Source organism: Lissotriton helveticus, chromosome 8 (assembly GCF_964261635.1).
Source record: "Lissotriton helveticus chromosome 8, aLisHel1.1, whole genome shotgun sequence".
NCBI classification, from domain to species: Eukaryota; Metazoa; Chordata; class Amphibia; order Caudata; family Salamandridae; genus Lissotriton; species Lissotriton helveticus.
Window position 1 is genome coordinate 1,010,782,753 of NC_136069.1, and position 18,890 is coordinate 1,010,801,642.

The following is an 18,890-nucleotide window of genomic DNA, read 5'->3' on the forward strand; positions in this document are numbered from 1 at the left end:
TGTAGTGCACTTGCAAAAACAATCTTGGGTCCAGTCAGGCTCTCTTTTAAAACCTTAGGCTCAACAAACCCTGGGTGGCTATGGCTGTGAGAAGCAACACTTAATCAAAGGAACTAATATAAAACATTTAACAATACCAAACAACGAAATTAGAAAGCCATACAACACAAAAGTAACCCAACACCAATTTATAAACATAGATTACACTTTTATGAATTTTTAGAGTCTAGGGTGAACAAAATCCACTGGAAGGTTTAATTTTTAAAGTAAAGGTAAATTTCAGTTTAACTGCAAGCAAGCATTGCTAACTGTAAAGTTAGTAAACTTTTGAAACGTTTGTAAGGGCTACGTTCAACTACTCTGATCAAGCTTGGGTGACCAAATCCAACAGGGAGAAGGTCTGGGGGTCCACCACGAGCATTTGGACAGTTGCCTTCCCACCAAAGCATTTTTCAGGCAAGCTCCAAACTTTACAGCACACCGCCATAGGCTTCAATTGTGTAGTCCTGATGCTGCGAATGGCAGGAGATGGAAGATGCTCAAGGATGCTCTAGGTGCTGTGTGGTTGACAGGGGGTGCCTTTACAGTTAATCCCCAGTCCACAGGTCAGGTGGGGCAACTTTGGTGACAGAGGCCGAAGTCCCTCAAATCTCTTTTTAAGACAGTAGAAGGGCAGCCACACCTGGGCTACCAGTCCCCATACACATCGGTTCCAGCGATATCCTTTAGTGGAGGCTGGTGTCCCTTTGGGTGATCAATCTAGATTCAGATGACACTCCTGGTCATCTGACTCGGTGCAACTTTTGCCCATCGAGGTTTAGTCTTTTGGGGCACCACTGGCAGTCATTGGTGATTTTCCTGAAGGGGCTACTGACTTGCAAGTTTGGGCTACTTCAGTGTTGATGACCCTGGTGCTAGTTCCAGGGGACCAGCCGACTGACCCTTGGAGTAAATTATTTGGTCTGGGGCTTGGGAATGGCTTTTTCCCCAAGCTAGGAGCAACAAACGCAGTCCTCTCTTCGCTAGTCCAAGGTGTGGCAGGTGCAGTTCAGCAGATGGTGCAGCCCCTCTTTGCCAAGTCCAGGGTTCAGCAAGGCAGTCTTTTCTCCAGTTCCAGTGTGATCTGAGGTTCAGAGTGACAGGGGTGCCATAATTATTCCCAGAAAGGTCCCTGAGGGGATGATGCAGTCACTAACCAATTGACTACCAGGTTTGCTCCTTCTTGCTGATGCCTTTCTGGCTATGTGTGGCATCTAGCAATCCCAGAGTGCACTATAAAGCACACTATCAAGATGTCTGAACCCTTCCTTGGATATTAGGAGCTTGGTACCCCACCCTAAAGGTGTGGCTACCTGTGGGCAACACATCCATAAGAAAATCGGCTTGGGGGCAGAAGGGGGAGGGGAGGAACAGGGCGGCCGCAGCGTGATCGGCCACGGGCTCGCTTCCTCGGACTCCCCATGGCGAACTAGGAACCAAGGCTCAGATGCCTACTTGGATATCTGCTTGATGACGTGCCTCCCTGCTGCCTGATTTTCTTTTGTTTGTTGGTTTGTTGACTCCAGAGTTGCTGTGTTCGCTGCCCCGGTGTTGCGAGAGGACCTGTGGAAGCACTGGCAAGCCGACTCCCCTGTGGTTGCGGTCAGTGCTGCAGGCGTCCAGAGCAGGGGCGGAGCAGTTCCCGGGAGGCCGCGCTGGAGGTGGGAGGCGGCAGTAGCCGCACGAAGACACAGCGGATTACATTCTCGGCTGTTGTGGAGCTTGGGGAGAGGGGCGGCTCGTCTGGAGTTCAGCTTCCAGATCTCGGTGCAGGTAGGGGGAGCCCGGTCGGTGCAAGAAGCCCATACTGAGGTCTCTAAGAGCGTCGGTGTTATTACGGAGCGCTGGCTGTCTGGTGGTTTTGCCCGGTGGGTTCAGGTCAATCAAGGAGATCACCCGATGTCTGTGTGAATATAGGGGGGGCAGCAGCGTGAGGAAGGGGTCTGGTTGTTTTACAGACAACATGGAGAGGAGCACATACAACCAAGAGGGCCTATCCCCCCCAAATTGAATAGATACACATTACGAGCAAGGGCAGCGCATTTGGTGGCTAACAAGGATATAACACACTCTGGCTTTCCCCAGCGAGTATCCCCACCAGTAGCAGCAGCAGAAGTTAGAGCCTAAGCTAGAACAGTATCAAGGCAGCGTAAGCAGGGGCTAGGGGCCCACGACTCCCCTGGGGGTATAACCCAAGCTAAGCAGCAACAAGGCAAGATGAAATTTCAGGAAAGGAAAAAAAATCTGCAACAAAACTCAAATGTACTCCATCCTTGAAATCCTTCTATCAGGTTATGTCACTCTCATCTTCAGCCAAATCACCTCAAGCACTAAACAAAATTATGCTCACCTCTACCCAGGGGGTACCCCAACACGCTCGCAGGTCGCTAAATTAAACACGCTATCTTGGGCCCTTGTCCCAGCCCCAAACCCCTCGCCTAAAGAGAAGGTGGTGAAGGTGGCGACGGTAAAGGCCTGTGAACCTGCACAATTAAATCGAGATCAAATCGCCCAGCCTTCAAAATCTGCTTCGGCAAGTACGGCTGAACGGGATATTCACCCAGAGATTAATCTCAGTAATAGATACTCTGTGCTGGAGGAACAGGAAGAGGTAGCACAAGAAATTGATCGAGATTGGGGCCAAGAACAAGGGAAGGCTGGAGTGGGGCAAGATCCCAATCAGGAGGATTAAAGTCCCTCTATCTCAACTTTAAATCCACACTCATTAGCAGATTTACTCCTGGCCATGAAGGAAGAGATGGCATGTAGATTCACAGTCTCCGAAGCAAATCAGGCAGAAATGGCCAGTAGATTGACTGTCTCAGAGGCAAATCAGGCTGCAATACGGTCATCCTGTGAGATCCTTGCTAAAAAATCAGAGGAGGTCACGGCAAGGACTGAAGCACTCATGGAAGAGATGCCATAATTGAAAGAATCAATAGTGTCCACTACCTTCCGGTTAGAGACACTTTCCTCCCAGAATAAAGAATTGAAGGACGATCTGGAACGCCTAGAGAACCACTCAAGGAGAAATAATTTGAATCTCCTAAATGTTCCGGAAGCAGTAGAGGGGGAGGATATAAGGGGTTTTTGATCCCCTTATTGAAGGGCACAGTCCTTAAAAGCCATCCGAATATTGATCTCAATTACGAAATCCAGAGAGTCCATAGGGATCCTTTCAAAAGAAAATTGGGGAAGCAGAAACCACATAAGATCTTTGTGAATTTTCTATCATATTCTGTGAAGGAGCTCATACTATCAGCCGCCTTAAAGGAAGGGGTCATCTCCTCTCCACTTTCCGACCAACCCCCTTCTCTTTTTCCATCAGATCCGACATCTCACACATAACGGCTACAAGACAGTGGGAGTTGGGGAAAAGATTGGATGAGCTCAACAGTCTTGGGGCAAAAGCCCAGTTAAGGTTTCCTGCTACCCTCCGGATAATGTGGAATAACCACATGCACATGATACGATCCTCAGAAGAAATCGATACGCTCATTGCCAAAATCCAACAGGAAAACCAGGGTGGGAAGTAAGGGAGTGACATCACAGCTTTGTCTGGGAGCTTGGCTTTCCCTGACCAAGGATACATATTTAGTTTTCATTAAGGGAAAGCAGTCCGAGGGCGCAATGTCCGAATAGGCAAAGCCTATTGGAAGGGAGGGTTTCTGAGGGTGAAGGGAGGTCTGAGGGTTTCAGGGGGCACCGAGGGGAGGGCAAAGCGGAAGGAGGGTGTTGAGCACAGGGAAGCAGAGAAGGGAAAAAATAAATAAATGCCTCATCTCACCTGTTCAATATGGAAGCACTTCATTACTCAACTGAAGATCTCCATGGCCATGACAGGTAATATGAAAGATGGTGTAAGATTTACTGTATTTCTTGGAATTTGAATGGCCTGAGGTGCCTGCGCAGGCAAAGGCTGATTTTAAAGTATTTAGAGCTTTCATCAGCACAGATATGTTTGTTGCAGGAGACCCACCTAAATCCAACAGAGTTTCAGTTGGTCTTTTCCAAGATACCTTGGGTACAGTGTTTTTGTGCCTCACAACAATCATTGAGTAGTCGTGGGGTAGCAATAGTGGTTAAGAAGGGTGTCCCCTGTAGGATCAAGTCAGTTCAAACTGATCAATCAGGTAGATGGGTAATAGCCCTCTTAGATTTTGGGGGGGCGGAATAGACCTGTTCATCCTACTACGGCCCAAATACTGACGACCCTGCATTTTTAGTTAAACTATAAGAAAGTTTAATAATGGTAAACCCCCCTTTAGTAATAGGAGGGGATTTTAATGTTAGGCTTGATCCAGTAAAAGAGAGAACAAACTTAAGATACACAACAGCAACTCCCAAATCACGTAGGGTCACGAAAAACTTAATTTCTAACATAAATTTAGTGGATCTATGGAGATCCAAGATGGATGATGCCCAAGGGTTTACTTATTATAGCAAAAAGTATCAATACTCCTCAAGGATAGACTACGTGTTGGTCAATAAAGAAGCCCTTAATAATTTTATGAATATTTCAATTCTGCCAACTCATTTATCTGACCATGCTCCCCTCTTATTAGTATATTCAGTGGGTGGCAACTGTTCACAACTAAGATGGACGTGGAACAGAGTAATGTTGTCAGACCAAGGAATTGTACAATCCATCAGTAGATCCTCCCTAGAATGTTTTTGTATTAACCTGGGATCAACCTCAATGGAATATGTATGGGATGCCTATAAGGCTAGCTTGAGAGGTTTACTACATGCTCTAATAAGTTCTAAAAATCGAGCAAAGAACATAGAACTACATGCTCTGGAGAGTAAGATATCAGCTTTAGAGGTGGAAATGAGGTATATCACCACAGATGATATGGGGGAACTAAAGCTGATAGACAGGAAATTAGAGGAGACTAGGCAAGACCTCAGGTCCTTTTTAGACCAGAAATGTAAGGCCCAATGGCAAGCCAGAAACATGGACATTTTTGTGTATGGGGAAAAGGCAGGGGCCCCTCTGGCTTGGAAGGCGAGGCTGGATCGGGCAAAGAATGACATAAATGAGTTAATCATTGATAGCAGCGGGAATAAATCAAGTAACCCGGAAGAGATACAACAATCCCTCTTATCATTTTTCTCAGATCTATACAGGGAAGATCTTGAACCTACCCAGGGTCAGATATCCTCTTGGTTAAGGGATAAGTCCCTTCCCGTGCTTACGGGGGCCTCCAGGGAGGTGCTCGATGCACCCATAACAATAGAGGAGATCAGGAAACAAATAAAGAGAGCAAAAAATAAAAAAGCTGCTGGCCTCGATGCCCTCCCCAATTAAATATATAAACTGTTACAAGATGATCTTTTACCGATACTTCATATTTTATTTAATTCAGTTTATTGCTCTAATAGGATGATGCCTAGATCTTGGATAAAGGCCACGATAGTCTTAATACTAAAACCAGGGAAGGACCCCTTGTTGGCAGACTATTATCGTCCAATCTCCCTGCTGAACGCTGATTATAAGATCTTCATGGGCGTATTAGCAGGGAGATTGGGGAAACTGGCACCCAACTTAATTAATCCCGACCAGAAGGGTTTCATGGTAGAGAGGGTAATCCAAGAGCAAACTCAATCATTGTTTGGTAATATTGACCTAGCAGAGGCAAAGGCAGACCCTCTGGCAGTAGTGGCAATTGACGCCGCTAAGACCTTTGACCGTGTGTGTTGGAGGTATCTTTGGGGGGTCTTAGAGACCATGGGTATGGGGCCAGTGTTTGTGCAGACTGTAAAGCACTGTTATCTTGGTGCATCTGCGAAAATCCTCCTGAATGGCTCCTTGACTCCAAGCTTTTCTATTCAGAGAGGGACAAGGCAGGGGTGCCCCCTGTCCCCCTCTTGTTTAATACTTACATAGAGCCCCTGGCTCAAACTATACAATTGGATAAAACCATCACTCCATTTAAATCATCAAGCTATGAGAGCAAATTGGCATTGTATGCCGATGACGTGATAGTTTATACAAGCGATCCAGAGCATGCCATCCCACAACTGGAACACAGGCTAAAGGAATTTGGTATGGTTTCAGGGTATCGTGTTAATTCGGCTAAGACCGAAGTGATGTGTTGGAACATCTTATACAGAGGCGGCCCTGTTAGTAATGAATTTTGATACCTTGGTATCAAAATAGTCAAGGACTTAAATAAAATCCCCTTGATAAATCAGGAGAAAATTGAAAAGGATTTTGATTACCTGTTTGCTAAATGGAAGAACCTCCCTTTTACCATCTATAAGAGGGTAAATCTTGACAAAATGTCTGTGCTTCCAAAATTAACATACATTTTTAACGCAATTCTGCTAACTTTTCTCCTAAAAAATATAAGTAGGATTTAGGGGAAAATAGGTAGTTTTATTTGGGGCCAGAAAAGTGCTAGGATGCCACGGAAAAAGATTAGGAGGAAGCTCCTTAAAGGTGGGTTGGCCCTCCCTGACATTAACTGGTATTTGATGGCCTTCCAATGTGTTAGGATGCTATTGTCTAGCCCAGAGGAAACTGCCTGGGGCAGAGTACATGGGGAAATGGTGCTGGCTGAGGGAGGCAGAGGGTTTTGAAACAGGTCTGCCTAAAGGTTTTGAAATCAGCTTTCTCTACCTGGTATAAAATCAGGCGTATATGGGGCCTAGGTTATTTTTCTGACTTTGACCCTATCTGGGACTTCCCGGGGACCCCGCCTTGTCTGTGTGAAAGCTTGGCGATACAGATTAAAAGTTCGGGGATGGTGATGTGGTTGGATCTGGTGGACTCAGATGGCATTCTTCCCTGGGAAGACTTGCAAGCTAAGATAGGCCCTCTTTTTTCTAGGTTTAAATTTCTCCAATTAAGATCTTGGTATGAGGCAGAAGTAGGTGACATCTCAGGGAGGTGGGAACTTGAGCAGTTATTGCAAGACCCCCGGCCGAGGAAGAAAGAGATATCTCTTTGGTATGCAAGAATCCAAGAAGCAGAGGAAGTCAAGGTCCCCTCCCCAACACTAGTTTGTAACCAAACACCACTCGCCCCTCACATCGAGGAATCTTTTGAATCATCACTCAAGACATTGTATAAATATATTAAGCCTGCTTGCCTGAAGAAAAATCATTTTTTTGTGATCAACAGGCTATATCATACCCCGGCCAAGATTGCTAAATTTGCCCCGACCCACCGCCAAGCTGCCCAAGATGCAGTCTCGCTAATGCCAATGATATACATATTTTTTTTTCAATGCCCGGAGTTAAGTATTTTCTGGAGAAATGTGGGAGACACGTTAACATACATTTTTTGAAATTGACATTGAAGTAGATCTGCACCTGGTGATCTTTGGTAAGAACGATTTCACCAGTGGGGTGCTCCCACAGGAACAAATGGGCCTGCTCTTATACTTAGTGCTCCTGGCAATGAGAGAGATTTGTAATAAATGGAAGGCTACTATTCCTCCAGGGAGGGAAGACTGGCTTAAAGCCGTCCTAAACATGGCACGTCTAGAACAAGACACCAGGGAGAATAGTTAACCCAGTATCTGGCTGCCTTTGATAAATTGGGTGCGGCAACTGCGCCTGATTAATGAGTAATAGATCAAATTGGTCCTAACCCAAAAGTCCTATGATTACACCAGTCCTAAAACACGTGAGGAAGGCCTGGGGGCCTAGACGGATGCAGTGAGCCGCAGGGCGCCTCCCAGAAGCAGAAAAATCGGCTTGTTAAACCTGCGAATGCTTTGGTGAGATGAGGACAACAAAAAAAAGAAAAGAAAACTGGTTTGGGTACTGGCCTCCTCTCTCTGTTCCCATTGCCTGACTGTCTACCTGAACAAAGGGCATTCCCTTAAGACTGTAATCACAATTTGTCCACCGAAGGTATCTTTGCCTTTGCAGTTAACCTTTTGGGCAAACACCCTGAGTGGCTTTCTGCAATGGGAGAGATAACACCTCGCCCTGTAGCAGGCTCCTACTGTTCCTAAGCCTGAGAATAATTCACATTCCTCCCCAGGATGGCAAAAAGCTGTCTGGTGGTCTAACTGGGTAAGGCCACTGAACAAATGAGTTTTTTAAAGTTGCCTTTCTTTAATAGTCATTTTAGAAATGAGGGTCTCCAGTTGGCAGTGGCTTGCCCCCAGTTCTAGTTGGGAACCTTATTCTAGTCAGTAACAGGGAGTTACACACCCAGGATAACCCCTGCTCACCCCCTTGGTAGCTTGGCACAAGCAATTTGGCTGATCACAGAGGCAATGAGTAAAGCATGTGTACATTAACATACAGTAACACAGTGCAAACACCACAAAAGGACACTACACCAGTTTTTGAAAAATAATCAATATTTATCTGAGTAAAACAAGACCAACACAACAAAAATCCAACATACACAAGAAATGATATCACTTTTAAAAGGTTCAAAATACTTTAGTTGAACTGGCACCACTTGGTAGGTCAAAATCCCAGCAGAGGAGTTCAGGGGCTACAGTTGAAGTCTTCGATGGCCCTGAGACTGCTTAACAGGAGGACAGCACACACAAGCCCTTAGAGAGCCTTAGCAAGCAGGAAACAGAAAGCAAAGTGCAGTCCTTTCATTAAAGTAGCAAGCAGTAGGCCAGCATAACACAGCAACAAGCAGAGTGGCTGTTCCCCTCTTACAGCTTTTCCAGCTCTTCTGCATGGCGGAATCTCCTCTTAGTCCAGAAGAGTTCTGAAGATATGGTGTCACAGATCCACTATTTATACCATTTTCTGCCTTTGAAGTAGGCAAACTTCAATGGAAAGAAAGTCTTTGCAGCGCACAAAACACTGCCTTTCCCTGAAATGGCTCCAGACACACTACAGGGGGGGGGGGGGGGTAGAGACAGCTTTTTGTGAAGAAAGGCACATCCCTATTCAGGTGTCAGTGACAACTCCTCCCACCTGTCTAGTTCAGGTAGACCCATAAGACCTGTGGTGGGCCATTAGGGTGTGCAGGGCACACCTCAGCTCTCTTTGTGTGACTGTCTAGAGAAAATGCACAAACAGCCCAACTGTCAGTCTGAACCAGACGTGGATTCCGCAGACAGGCAGAGGTACAGAATGATAAAGCAAGAAAATACCAACTTTTTGAAAGTGGCATTTTCAAACATGCAATTTAAAAAACAACTTCACTAATAGATGCATTTTTTAATTGTGAGTTCAGGGACCCCAAACTCCAAATCTCTATCTCTTTCTAATTGGCAGTTACACTTGTATGAGTTTACACGGTTCCTCCAATGATAATCTATGGAAGAGATAGCCCTTGCAATATAGAAATATGAAATTAGCAGTATTTTACTATCAGACATATAAAACACACCAGTACATGTCCTACCTATTAAATACACTGCACTCTGCCCATGGGGCAACCTTAGACCTGCCTTAGGGGTGCCTTACGTGTAACAAAAAGGAACGTTTGGGCCTGGCTAGTGGGTGCACTTGCCAGGTCGACATGGCAGTTCAAAACTGCCCTTACATATTCTGCAGTGGCAGGTCTAAGACATAGTTGCAGTGTTAATCATGTGTGTGGCACAATCAGCAGCATTTAATTTACATGCCATGGGCACACAAAGTGCACATAATCAGGGACTTACCAGTAAATAAAATATGCCAATCATGGATAACCAATTACCAATACAATTTACACCAGAGAGCATATCTGCTTTAGCACTGGTAAAACGTGCTGAAGCCAACAAAAACAGGTCAGAAAAAATGGGAGGAAGAAGGCAAAATGTTTGAGGAAAACCGACTTGGGCATCAAGTTGAGATTAATGCCACAATTAATTTTATACCTTACAGTACACAAAGTCCCATTCAGAAGTTAGCCAGGCTGAGTGGTCATCCGGCAACTCTGGGTTAGCCAATGGGGATACTAACTCTCCTCCAGTGACACAACAATTTGGAAGTGTTGCTGCTAGGTCATATATATATATATATATATATATATATATATATATAAGACATGTCTTACTGGATAACATGCAGCTCCCTGCCATAGGGATTGATAGGCCTTCCTTAAGGGAGAGACTCACACATATTGTCAAAAGAAGTGGGGCTTTGCCATTTGTTTGAATGGCACAGTCGAACTAGCAGTGTTATCACTGCTCTTCCAGTCTGCAGTGGCAGGATGGGAAACATTTTGTACTTTGTCACACACAGGGTGGCACAATCAGGGCTGCAGCCCTGGGAGTACACTATGGCTTTTATGCCCTGGATGCCATATACAAGAGACTTATAAGTAAGTCAGTCTCTGCCAATTGAGAGTAGCTAAGTCGACATACACTTTGGAAGGGGTTAGAACACTGGACCTGTGGTCTGGTTAGCAGGCCTCAGTGCACACTCAGAGTCAATAAAGCAGCAGCTAGTAGTTCAAATGGGTGAAAAGTGTGGGGGGGGGACCTTCAAAAAACTGTTTCTGTACAGATGAAATATAGCCACTAACAGGGATGTTTGTCACTGAGGGATTATGAACGATAGCAATCAGAAATCCAAGGTGAAAAATATCCTTCACTTTTTGCCTATCTATAATTCTATGTTAAGTGGGACTCCCAAAATCATCTGCCTTTGCTTTCAACTGCTGAGCTGAGATAAAGAGGTTATAGGAGAGCCAAAAATAACATGACTTCTACTTCCTATCCCAAATTTAAAACTCTGCCTCATCTTCCCACAAGCTGCGAACTCTCACACACCTTGCTAGAGCAGTCTGGAATTCATTAACCCCTTGGCCGCGGCGGTAATTCCGTTGCGGTGCTAGGGGGCGGGGGGGTCGCACAGCGCTGCCATGCTCATGACGGAACCACTCCGACACGAGCCGCGGTGGCGCTGTGCTTGTGACGGAATGGTTCCGTCACGTCCCCGCCCGCTCAATAGAACGCGCCGCGCAAGCGCGAAATCAGCGCTGCGCAGGCGCGGAGGCCGGGCCGTGACGGAACCATTCCGTCACCAGCACAGCCCCACCGTGGCTCGTGATGGACTTAGCCAGTGAATCACAGGCCCTAGGTAAGGAAAGAAATGGCTCACCCGGCCATTGTTTGGACTATAACATACAGCATTAATCAGGGTAAAGGGGGGGGGGGCTCAATCCTCTGGGAAACCTAGCTTCACCAATTTAAGCTAAGCCCCAGAAGGAAAGACTGCTCGGGAAATAGCCCAAAGTTAGGGTCGAAGCAGAGGAATGAAGATTTAAGAGGGCAGGGGAGGCCCTGAAAATGTTTTATTGCACATGGTTTGTTTTGCAGTCTACCCTCGAAGCCACCACCCAAGGCCACTTGAGGAATTAGGAAGTGCAGCACGAGATGTGAGGTAATGGGCAGTTGGTACTATAAAATACTACATTCTGGGTGAGTAACTTCAACATTCAGAAATGGGGTGTTTATTTTCCAGCAAAGTATTCCTAGTTGTAGCATAGACAAGGAGATTGCAGTGAAGGGATTTACTAAAATTCCGATTGAAACAGGCCTCACAATGTACTGCATAAAAAGTTCTATATTTCCTCTATCAGGTATTGATGTATTATGTCAAAAGGCTGATATTTTTGTCAAGCCATTCTCTACCAAATAGTTTCTCTGTAGAGAGAACAAATGTTTTCCTTGTGCATTTTTGGTCAAAAAGTCATACAGGCGTGTATCAAGTACAAATATAGTACTGTGAAAAGTATTTTTTTTAATGTGCATATTGCATGAAAATAGAACTGATGACTTTGGATGGAGTTTAGCAAAGTTTATTTGGGCCTTTTTCAAAACTATCTCTAAACACTATAATAAGTTCAGAACTACAGCCTGTTAAGTCTGCACTCCCACTATGCACTAAATACTGCTAAACAAACTCAGTCACAGTAAGATCCATGACACACACATCAGGAATAGTGTGACTTTATTATAATCATGACAAATGTATACAATATGCTACGATTTGTATGGTCTAGGCCCTGGTAACGGGTGCTAACTATTAACCAACTTACTCGCACTTCTTTTATTGGCTTCAGAAGGATAAAAGGCTGAATGCACTCGTCGGAATTCAAATGTGTCTTTCAAGTTAAACACAGATGTCTATAATGTATGGCGCTGTTCACTGAGCTCCCTTATCTCGCTATTAAACGAACTGTTCACCTGGTACCAACAAAATCCTCAACTCTCTTCCACCAAACCTAACATGGAGAAAATTAGGTGATCGAAATTAACAATGACTCGAGGCCAGGCCATGGAGCAATGCACCATGTGAATTTGACTCAAATGAGGTGATAATATCCATCAATTGAAAACTGAATAACTATTTCCGGACTGCATAAGAAGACATGTTTTGCCATCACTCATGTCCAGCAGATTAAGTACTGACTTTGTAGTGTTTTATTGATAGGCAGCAGTACAAAGGCTTCCACTGTCCTAACACTGCACAGAAGAAGACAATATAACAGGAAGGGGCAAGTTGAGAAATGCAGCACAGCAACCAAACCCAATGTGCTACATTGAACTGCACAAGGGAGAAAACACGGCAGATAGCCCTGTCTGCAAAGATAGGGCACTGCTTCTTTAATCCCTTGCACTGCTGCTCAAACAGGCTGCTTATGTTTAGGGTGAAGTCTAACATAGAGAAAAATAACCCTTATTCCTCCGTGTATTAATTAATTAATTGTGGGTTTCTAAAGCAATAGAATCGACTCCCGAAGGAGTATCTCTGCGCTGTAGGCCGCTGGGGAACCCGTCCTGGCTTTCCCTGTGAGATGGTCCCTACTGGGTATCTCCAAGGTGAAACCAGGCATCCCTGGCGTATGTGGGGGGCCGTTGTGGAGATGAGGCAAGCTAATGCCCAGAGTTGCCGAGTGTGATCCCTGGTTAGAGTAGGCACCGAGGCGAGAATTATCGAGTCCGCTGACCCTGGTCCACGACCCTGCCGCGTCAGGGATAGAACCCTAGTCCCAGGCCGTTCTCTGCTCTCGGGTCTGCTGCCTCTAACCAGTGAGCCACACCACTCCATTCCATTTGTTGTACAGTGGAGCACACATGCAGTGGTGATACACATTTGGAGAAATGAAAAGATTTCTCCACCTTAACGCTTGCCTCCATGATGCCTTATTACTTGGTGCAAAACACTGTCTACCATTGTTCATGTATAGAGCGTTGCTTTAGCCACAATAGGAGTAAATGAGCGAACGCCCATACAACACCCATGTTACGCCCCCTCGTCACAAAGCACTATGGGGCCACAGAACTAAAATGCGACAAAATCCTAATCTTACTACTTTTGGTATTCACAAAAGGCATTTAGTAGTAGTAAAGTTAGTAGTTCTAACTTTACTACTACTAAATGCCTTCTGTGAATACCAAAAGTAGTAAGTTTAGGATTTTGCCTCGTTAGTAGTAGTAAAGTTAGTAGTCCTAACTTTACTACTACTAAATGCCTTCTGTGAATATCAAAAGTAGTAAGTTTAGGATTTTGTCTCAGATTAGTTCTGTGAATTTGCCCCTATTTGCATTTCTTTACAGCTACTTGCCAGTGCAAATAATGCATGGCGCCGGAAAGTAAATATATTCACACTGCCTCTGTTTGCAACTCATGTTTTGATATTTTTACAAGAGCAAAGTATTAATAAATCTGCCCCAAAGTTTTATTTTCACCAACATATTTTCAAGTTATGAATGTGGGATCATTATAACGCGTGGAGCAGACTTCGTTATGTGTTCTAAATAAATGGAGCACTATTCTCATTTATTCAGAAAATCGATAGATTTTCTTTTATATTAAACCTCAATTTCCATTTAAAATAAACTGCGTGATTCACATTTCGTTTCGCATTCGGAACTACCTGCATTGTTGATGTTCCAGAACAAGTCTGTGACACCTACAGAACAGGTCGAGAGCCATAAATATACCCCAATCTGGGATTCTGAAGCAGCAACGAGTTTTAAGAGGCAGTTTCCCTCGCTTTTACTTCTATGTCCACATCAATCAAATATTTTTCTTAAATGGCGTTTTTACAGCTACATTTCCACAATACTTTGAAGGAACACATGGTTGTCCTATATCAACTTTTTTCTCCTTAAGAACCACAGACAACATAGTATCCGCTAAAAGAAAAACCTACCATTTGCTTTTTGTCTTCTTGGAAATGGGCATCTACAAACATCTTCCCAACTGGATAAGGGAGGGCGTTTTCGACGTAGTTTACACATCTGTCCCACCGAGCCGTCAAAGATGATGTACCCAAGATGACCTGTTTATGAAATAAGGCCTCTGAATTAACTATTCATTTAAAACAAAATACCATATTTTAACAACATTCATGGACTTCAATTATATATCAGTAAAAGATGTGCTTGTTCTGCCCTCTCGAGATGATTCTATTGTTGCTGTAAAGTAGAAATGTGTTCTACTAGCCCACTGATGTCCATCGTAGGTCCAGGAGGGCCGGATAGATACCAGATGTTTAGAATAGCCAAATAAAAAAGATAACATAATCTGAATGACAATTATTTACATTGTCTGGTGCTTCCCTGAATCCCTGGAACTCTAATGGACTCCCCTATTCTAGACCACTCCCTCTCAATGTTACTCTTTGACTGAAGCCCCTGCCATATTGGAAATCAGAGCATTTCTGAAACCATAACCATCTTGCAAAGAATGGCATTGCTCTCTTTCATAAATATGACACTCCCTTTTTGACTAGCGCTCTGCTGGTGAGAAAGACCCAAACACATGTAGGGGGCGTTTCAGGGGACGCATGACAGGAGTCTCCTGCCGAAGAAAAACATACTGAGTCAGTAAGAATGAGAAAGTGAGGAAGAGTGTGGCAAATGTGACTTTTTGTTCCTACAGCCCGATACATTTTTAGCATTCAGTCACTTATGTCCCATTATGTTATGTTACATTGTGGTGGCATGTAATATTATTTTATTTTGATATGTTATGCTGCCAGCTTCCTCGAAAGTACACGTGGCTTCAGTAATTCCCAGAACTGGGTGTACTGTGTGGTTTGTGCTGTCCAGAAAAGACGTGATTGCAACTTGGGGTGTAAGTCAGTACACCTGCTGACGAATTGTATTACTTTGAATATATTTTATTAGATATTTTTGAAACGCCATATACAGAAAGTTTGCATAGTCTACCCTGGACATCTGTACCAAGGGCTATATTTCCAGAACATCTAGTTTCAAACATTGTGCTTTTAAAAACATCAGAGCAATAACATCGACCACTAAAATGGCACACATTCCAGGCCAGTGGTGTGAATCGGATGCCAAAGTGGGCTTGGCCCATAGCAGATGTTCAAGCTTTCCAAATAAAATAGGTTAACTAATGAATATGAAAGAAAACAATTTGTATTTCCTCTGGCTTTCCTGAAAAGTTGCAAAATAATAGCCCACATACTGGCATATTATTTGCAACTGGTTACTGTAACTATTCACTCGTTTACTGCAATATTCAGTTGTCTCAGTAATACTAATATGCCACATTATGCCACTTAATTTGCTTTTTCTTGCTGCATAATTGAATTAACCCTGCTGCATAATTTTGTCCCCCAGTGCTGCATAATTCCACTGGCACCATTATGGGTTCTGCAAAAGTACAGTATGCAATGTCCACCAAAATAGGAGTTGCGCACCCTAATAACACCCTAATCACGTGTTATTCCCCCATTTCAAAGTACACCACGTAAGCTATTTGTTTCTGCAATCACATTCATCTTATATGTTCTTCGTAAGATATTCTACTGACTTCTTTTAAACCTAGAATTCCTCGAAATGTTTGCTGGGTAAATGCCTTCGTAGAATCAAACCTCTGGGAAAGGCTCCAAGCACACTACATTTTAAATTCTCAGCAATTGACATTTTCTGTAATGTCCTATTACTTCTGGTAATCTTCATTACTCCGGGTCCCGTAGTCCTCGACACCTTCAACACTAATGAGATTATTCTATCTCTGACAGAAAAAAGAAAAAGAAGGAATGCTGGACCTACCCTCCCCCTCCCCCTCCCGACGGGAGTACATAAGGGTACATGTCCCAGCATTCCCTCTGAAATACCAAGCCAAAGGATGAAGGCCGGCAAACAGGGCGGGAGGGAGGGAAGTCATGAAGGTGTCGAGGACTACGGGACCCGGAGTAATGAAGATTACCAGAAGTAATAGGACATTACCCCCAGGTCCCTACGTCCTCGACACCTTCAACACCAATGAGACATACCAAAGCAAAACCCGGCATTCATCCCAAAAAACACAACAAACAACCAGTACAGCAAAGAACCAGGCATTTAATGTGCACAGAACAGAAATCATGGGCGAACACAACCCAACACCCCCAAAGCAAAACCGCCCTCATCACCCAGCAAATTGAGAAGACGGTAATGCCTGATGAAAGTATTGGAAGAAGCCCAAGTGGCCGCCCTACAAATCTCAGAAAGAGGGACACCCCGGACCTCAGCCCAGGAGGCCGCCACCCCCCTCGTAGAACGACCCTGAACACCCACAGGAGGAGGGGACCCAGAAAGAGAATAGGCCAAGGAAATGACCTGCTTCAGCCAGCGACCAATGGACACAGATGAAGCCTTACGCCCACGGAAAGCAGCCCCAAAGGAGACAAACAGGGAGTCAGTCATCCGAACAGCCGCTGTGCGCTCAAGATAAATACGCAAAGCCTGGCACACATCCAACAAGGACCAACAGGGACCACCCGGGGAATCCAGAACAGAACCCAACGCAGGCAAGACCAACTCCTGGGAACGGAGAAACTGAGAAGCGACCTTAGGCACGAAGGAGGAATCAAGGCGGAGCACCACCCCGTCCTCCGAAAAGGACAGGAAAGGTTCCCGAGACATCAAGGCCCCCAACTCGCCAAGGCGCCGGGCAGACGTGATGGCCACCAAGAACACAACCTTCAAGGTCACAAACTTCAAATCCACCTCCGACAAAGGATCAAAAGGAGGACCAATCAAGGCCCGAAGGACCAAGGGCAAATCCCACAGGGGAAAAGAAGGCCGGGAAACCGGACAAGAAAGAGAAAAACCGCGGAGCAGCCTGGAGACCAAGTCCTCATCATCAGAAAGATTACCCCACGGGGAACGAAAAGCCCGGACAGCCGCCCACTGGGCACGCAAGGTGGACACAGCCCAACCCTTCTCAAAACCCTCCCACAAAAACTGAAGCACCGCCTGCAAAGAACAGTGCAAAGGGGAAAGGTCCAAGGTCGAACACCAACGACTGAAGTTACCCCAGTGGCGAACAAAGGACAGGAGTGTAGAAGGCCTACGGGAACCCTGGATGGCAACAGCTAAATGCTCCGGGAACCCACGCCGCCGCCACCCCTGCCTCTCAACCTCCACACCGACAGCCGCAAGCGGAGAAGAGACAGGGGTGGGGAGGACCTCAAGGGAGACGGGAACAGAGGGAGAAACCAAGGGCTCCGCACAGCAAGAAGACGAACCGTCGGAAACCAAGACCTCCGAGGCCAAAAGGGCAGAACCACAACCACCTCCCGATCCTCCAGACACAGACGGGAAAGAAACCTGGGAATCAGCGCCAGAGGGGGAAAGGCATAGAGCAGTCGGGACGGCCAGGGAACCGACAGGGCATCCACCCCCCAACAACCCTCCTGCCGAAACCTGGAGCAGAAGCGTGGAAGCTGCGCATTCAGCCGGGAGGCAAAGAGGTCCAGAAAGGGACGCCCAAACCTCCCGCACACAAGCCGAAACGCAACCCGGGTGAGAGACAACTCCAGAGGTGCCGGAAAGCAGCGACTCAGGACATCCGCCGCACAGTTGTCCACTCCCCGGAGATGAATCGCAGCCAGAGACAGCAGATGACCCTCCGCCCAACAAAACAAGGGAACCACCACTGCGTTCAAGGAAGCCGAACGGACCCCCCCCTGATGGTTGAGATAGGCCACCGACACCATATTGTCCGACCTCACCAGGACGTTCCTGCCCAGCAAACACACCCGAAAACCCATCACGGCACGGGACACAGCAGTCAACTCCCGCCAGTTGGAAGACCTGCGACTCTCCAGCCGGGACCAACGACCCTGAAGGGACCGAGATCCCAAGGCCGCCCCCCACCCCAAAGCGCTGGCATCCGTCGTCAAGACCATCGACGGAGCGGGCTGCAAGGGGAGCCCCTGAGACAGATGGACCGGATCCGACCACCAAAGCAGAGCAGGCAGGACTACAGGAGACACGGGCACCAGACACTCCCAATCGCGGGACAACGGATCCCAGAGAGACAGAAGGTAACACCACAAGGGGCGGAGGTGAAAACGAGCCCAAGCCACCGTAAAGACAGTCGCTGCCATCAGACCCATAAGACGCAACCAGAGGCGCACCCAAAAGGAACCCCCCGCTCGGAACCTTCGAGCAAGGGACAACAGGGACACAACCCGAGGATCAGGCAGGAACACACGGTTGAGGTCCGTGCGAAACCGAGCCCCAATGAACACCAGATCCTGGGAAGGAGTCAGCTGGCACTTCGGCAGATTGATCAGAAAACCGTGCCGCCACAACTCCGAGCACACCAACTCTCTCGCCTCCAACAACAGGTCCCGAGATGGAGCATGGATCAACCAATCGTCTAAATAGGGATACACCATCACCCCCCGGAGATGAAGCCAGGCAACCAAGGGGGCGACAACTTTCGTAAAGACCCTCGGGGCAGAGCGAAGGCCGAAGGGCAAAACCCGGAACTGAAAGTGGCACCCCTGAACACAAAATCTCAGGAAGCGACGGGACCTGGGATGCACCGGAACATGGTAATAGGCGACCTGCAGATCCAGGGTACACATGAAGTGACCCGGCAGCACCAAAGGAATAACCCGCTGCAAGGTCTCCATGCGGAAGGGAATCCGCAACACCCACCGGTTCATGACC

General features: G+C 46.2%; 1 protein-coding gene across 1 annotated transcript in view; it reads right to left on the minus strand.

Annotated features, from left to right (window-relative positions):
* PHEX (phosphate regulating endopeptidase X-linked) overlaps positions 1-18,890 on the minus strand; it is a 1,501,811-nt gene that overhangs the window by 636,586 nt on the left and 846,335 nt on the right. The window contains exon 11 of the mRNA XM_078657844.1: positions 14,123-14,251. Coding sequence (XP_078513970.1) covers positions 14,123-14,251 — 129 coding nt within the window. The remainder of the gene's footprint in view (positions 1-14,122; positions 14,252-18,890) is intronic.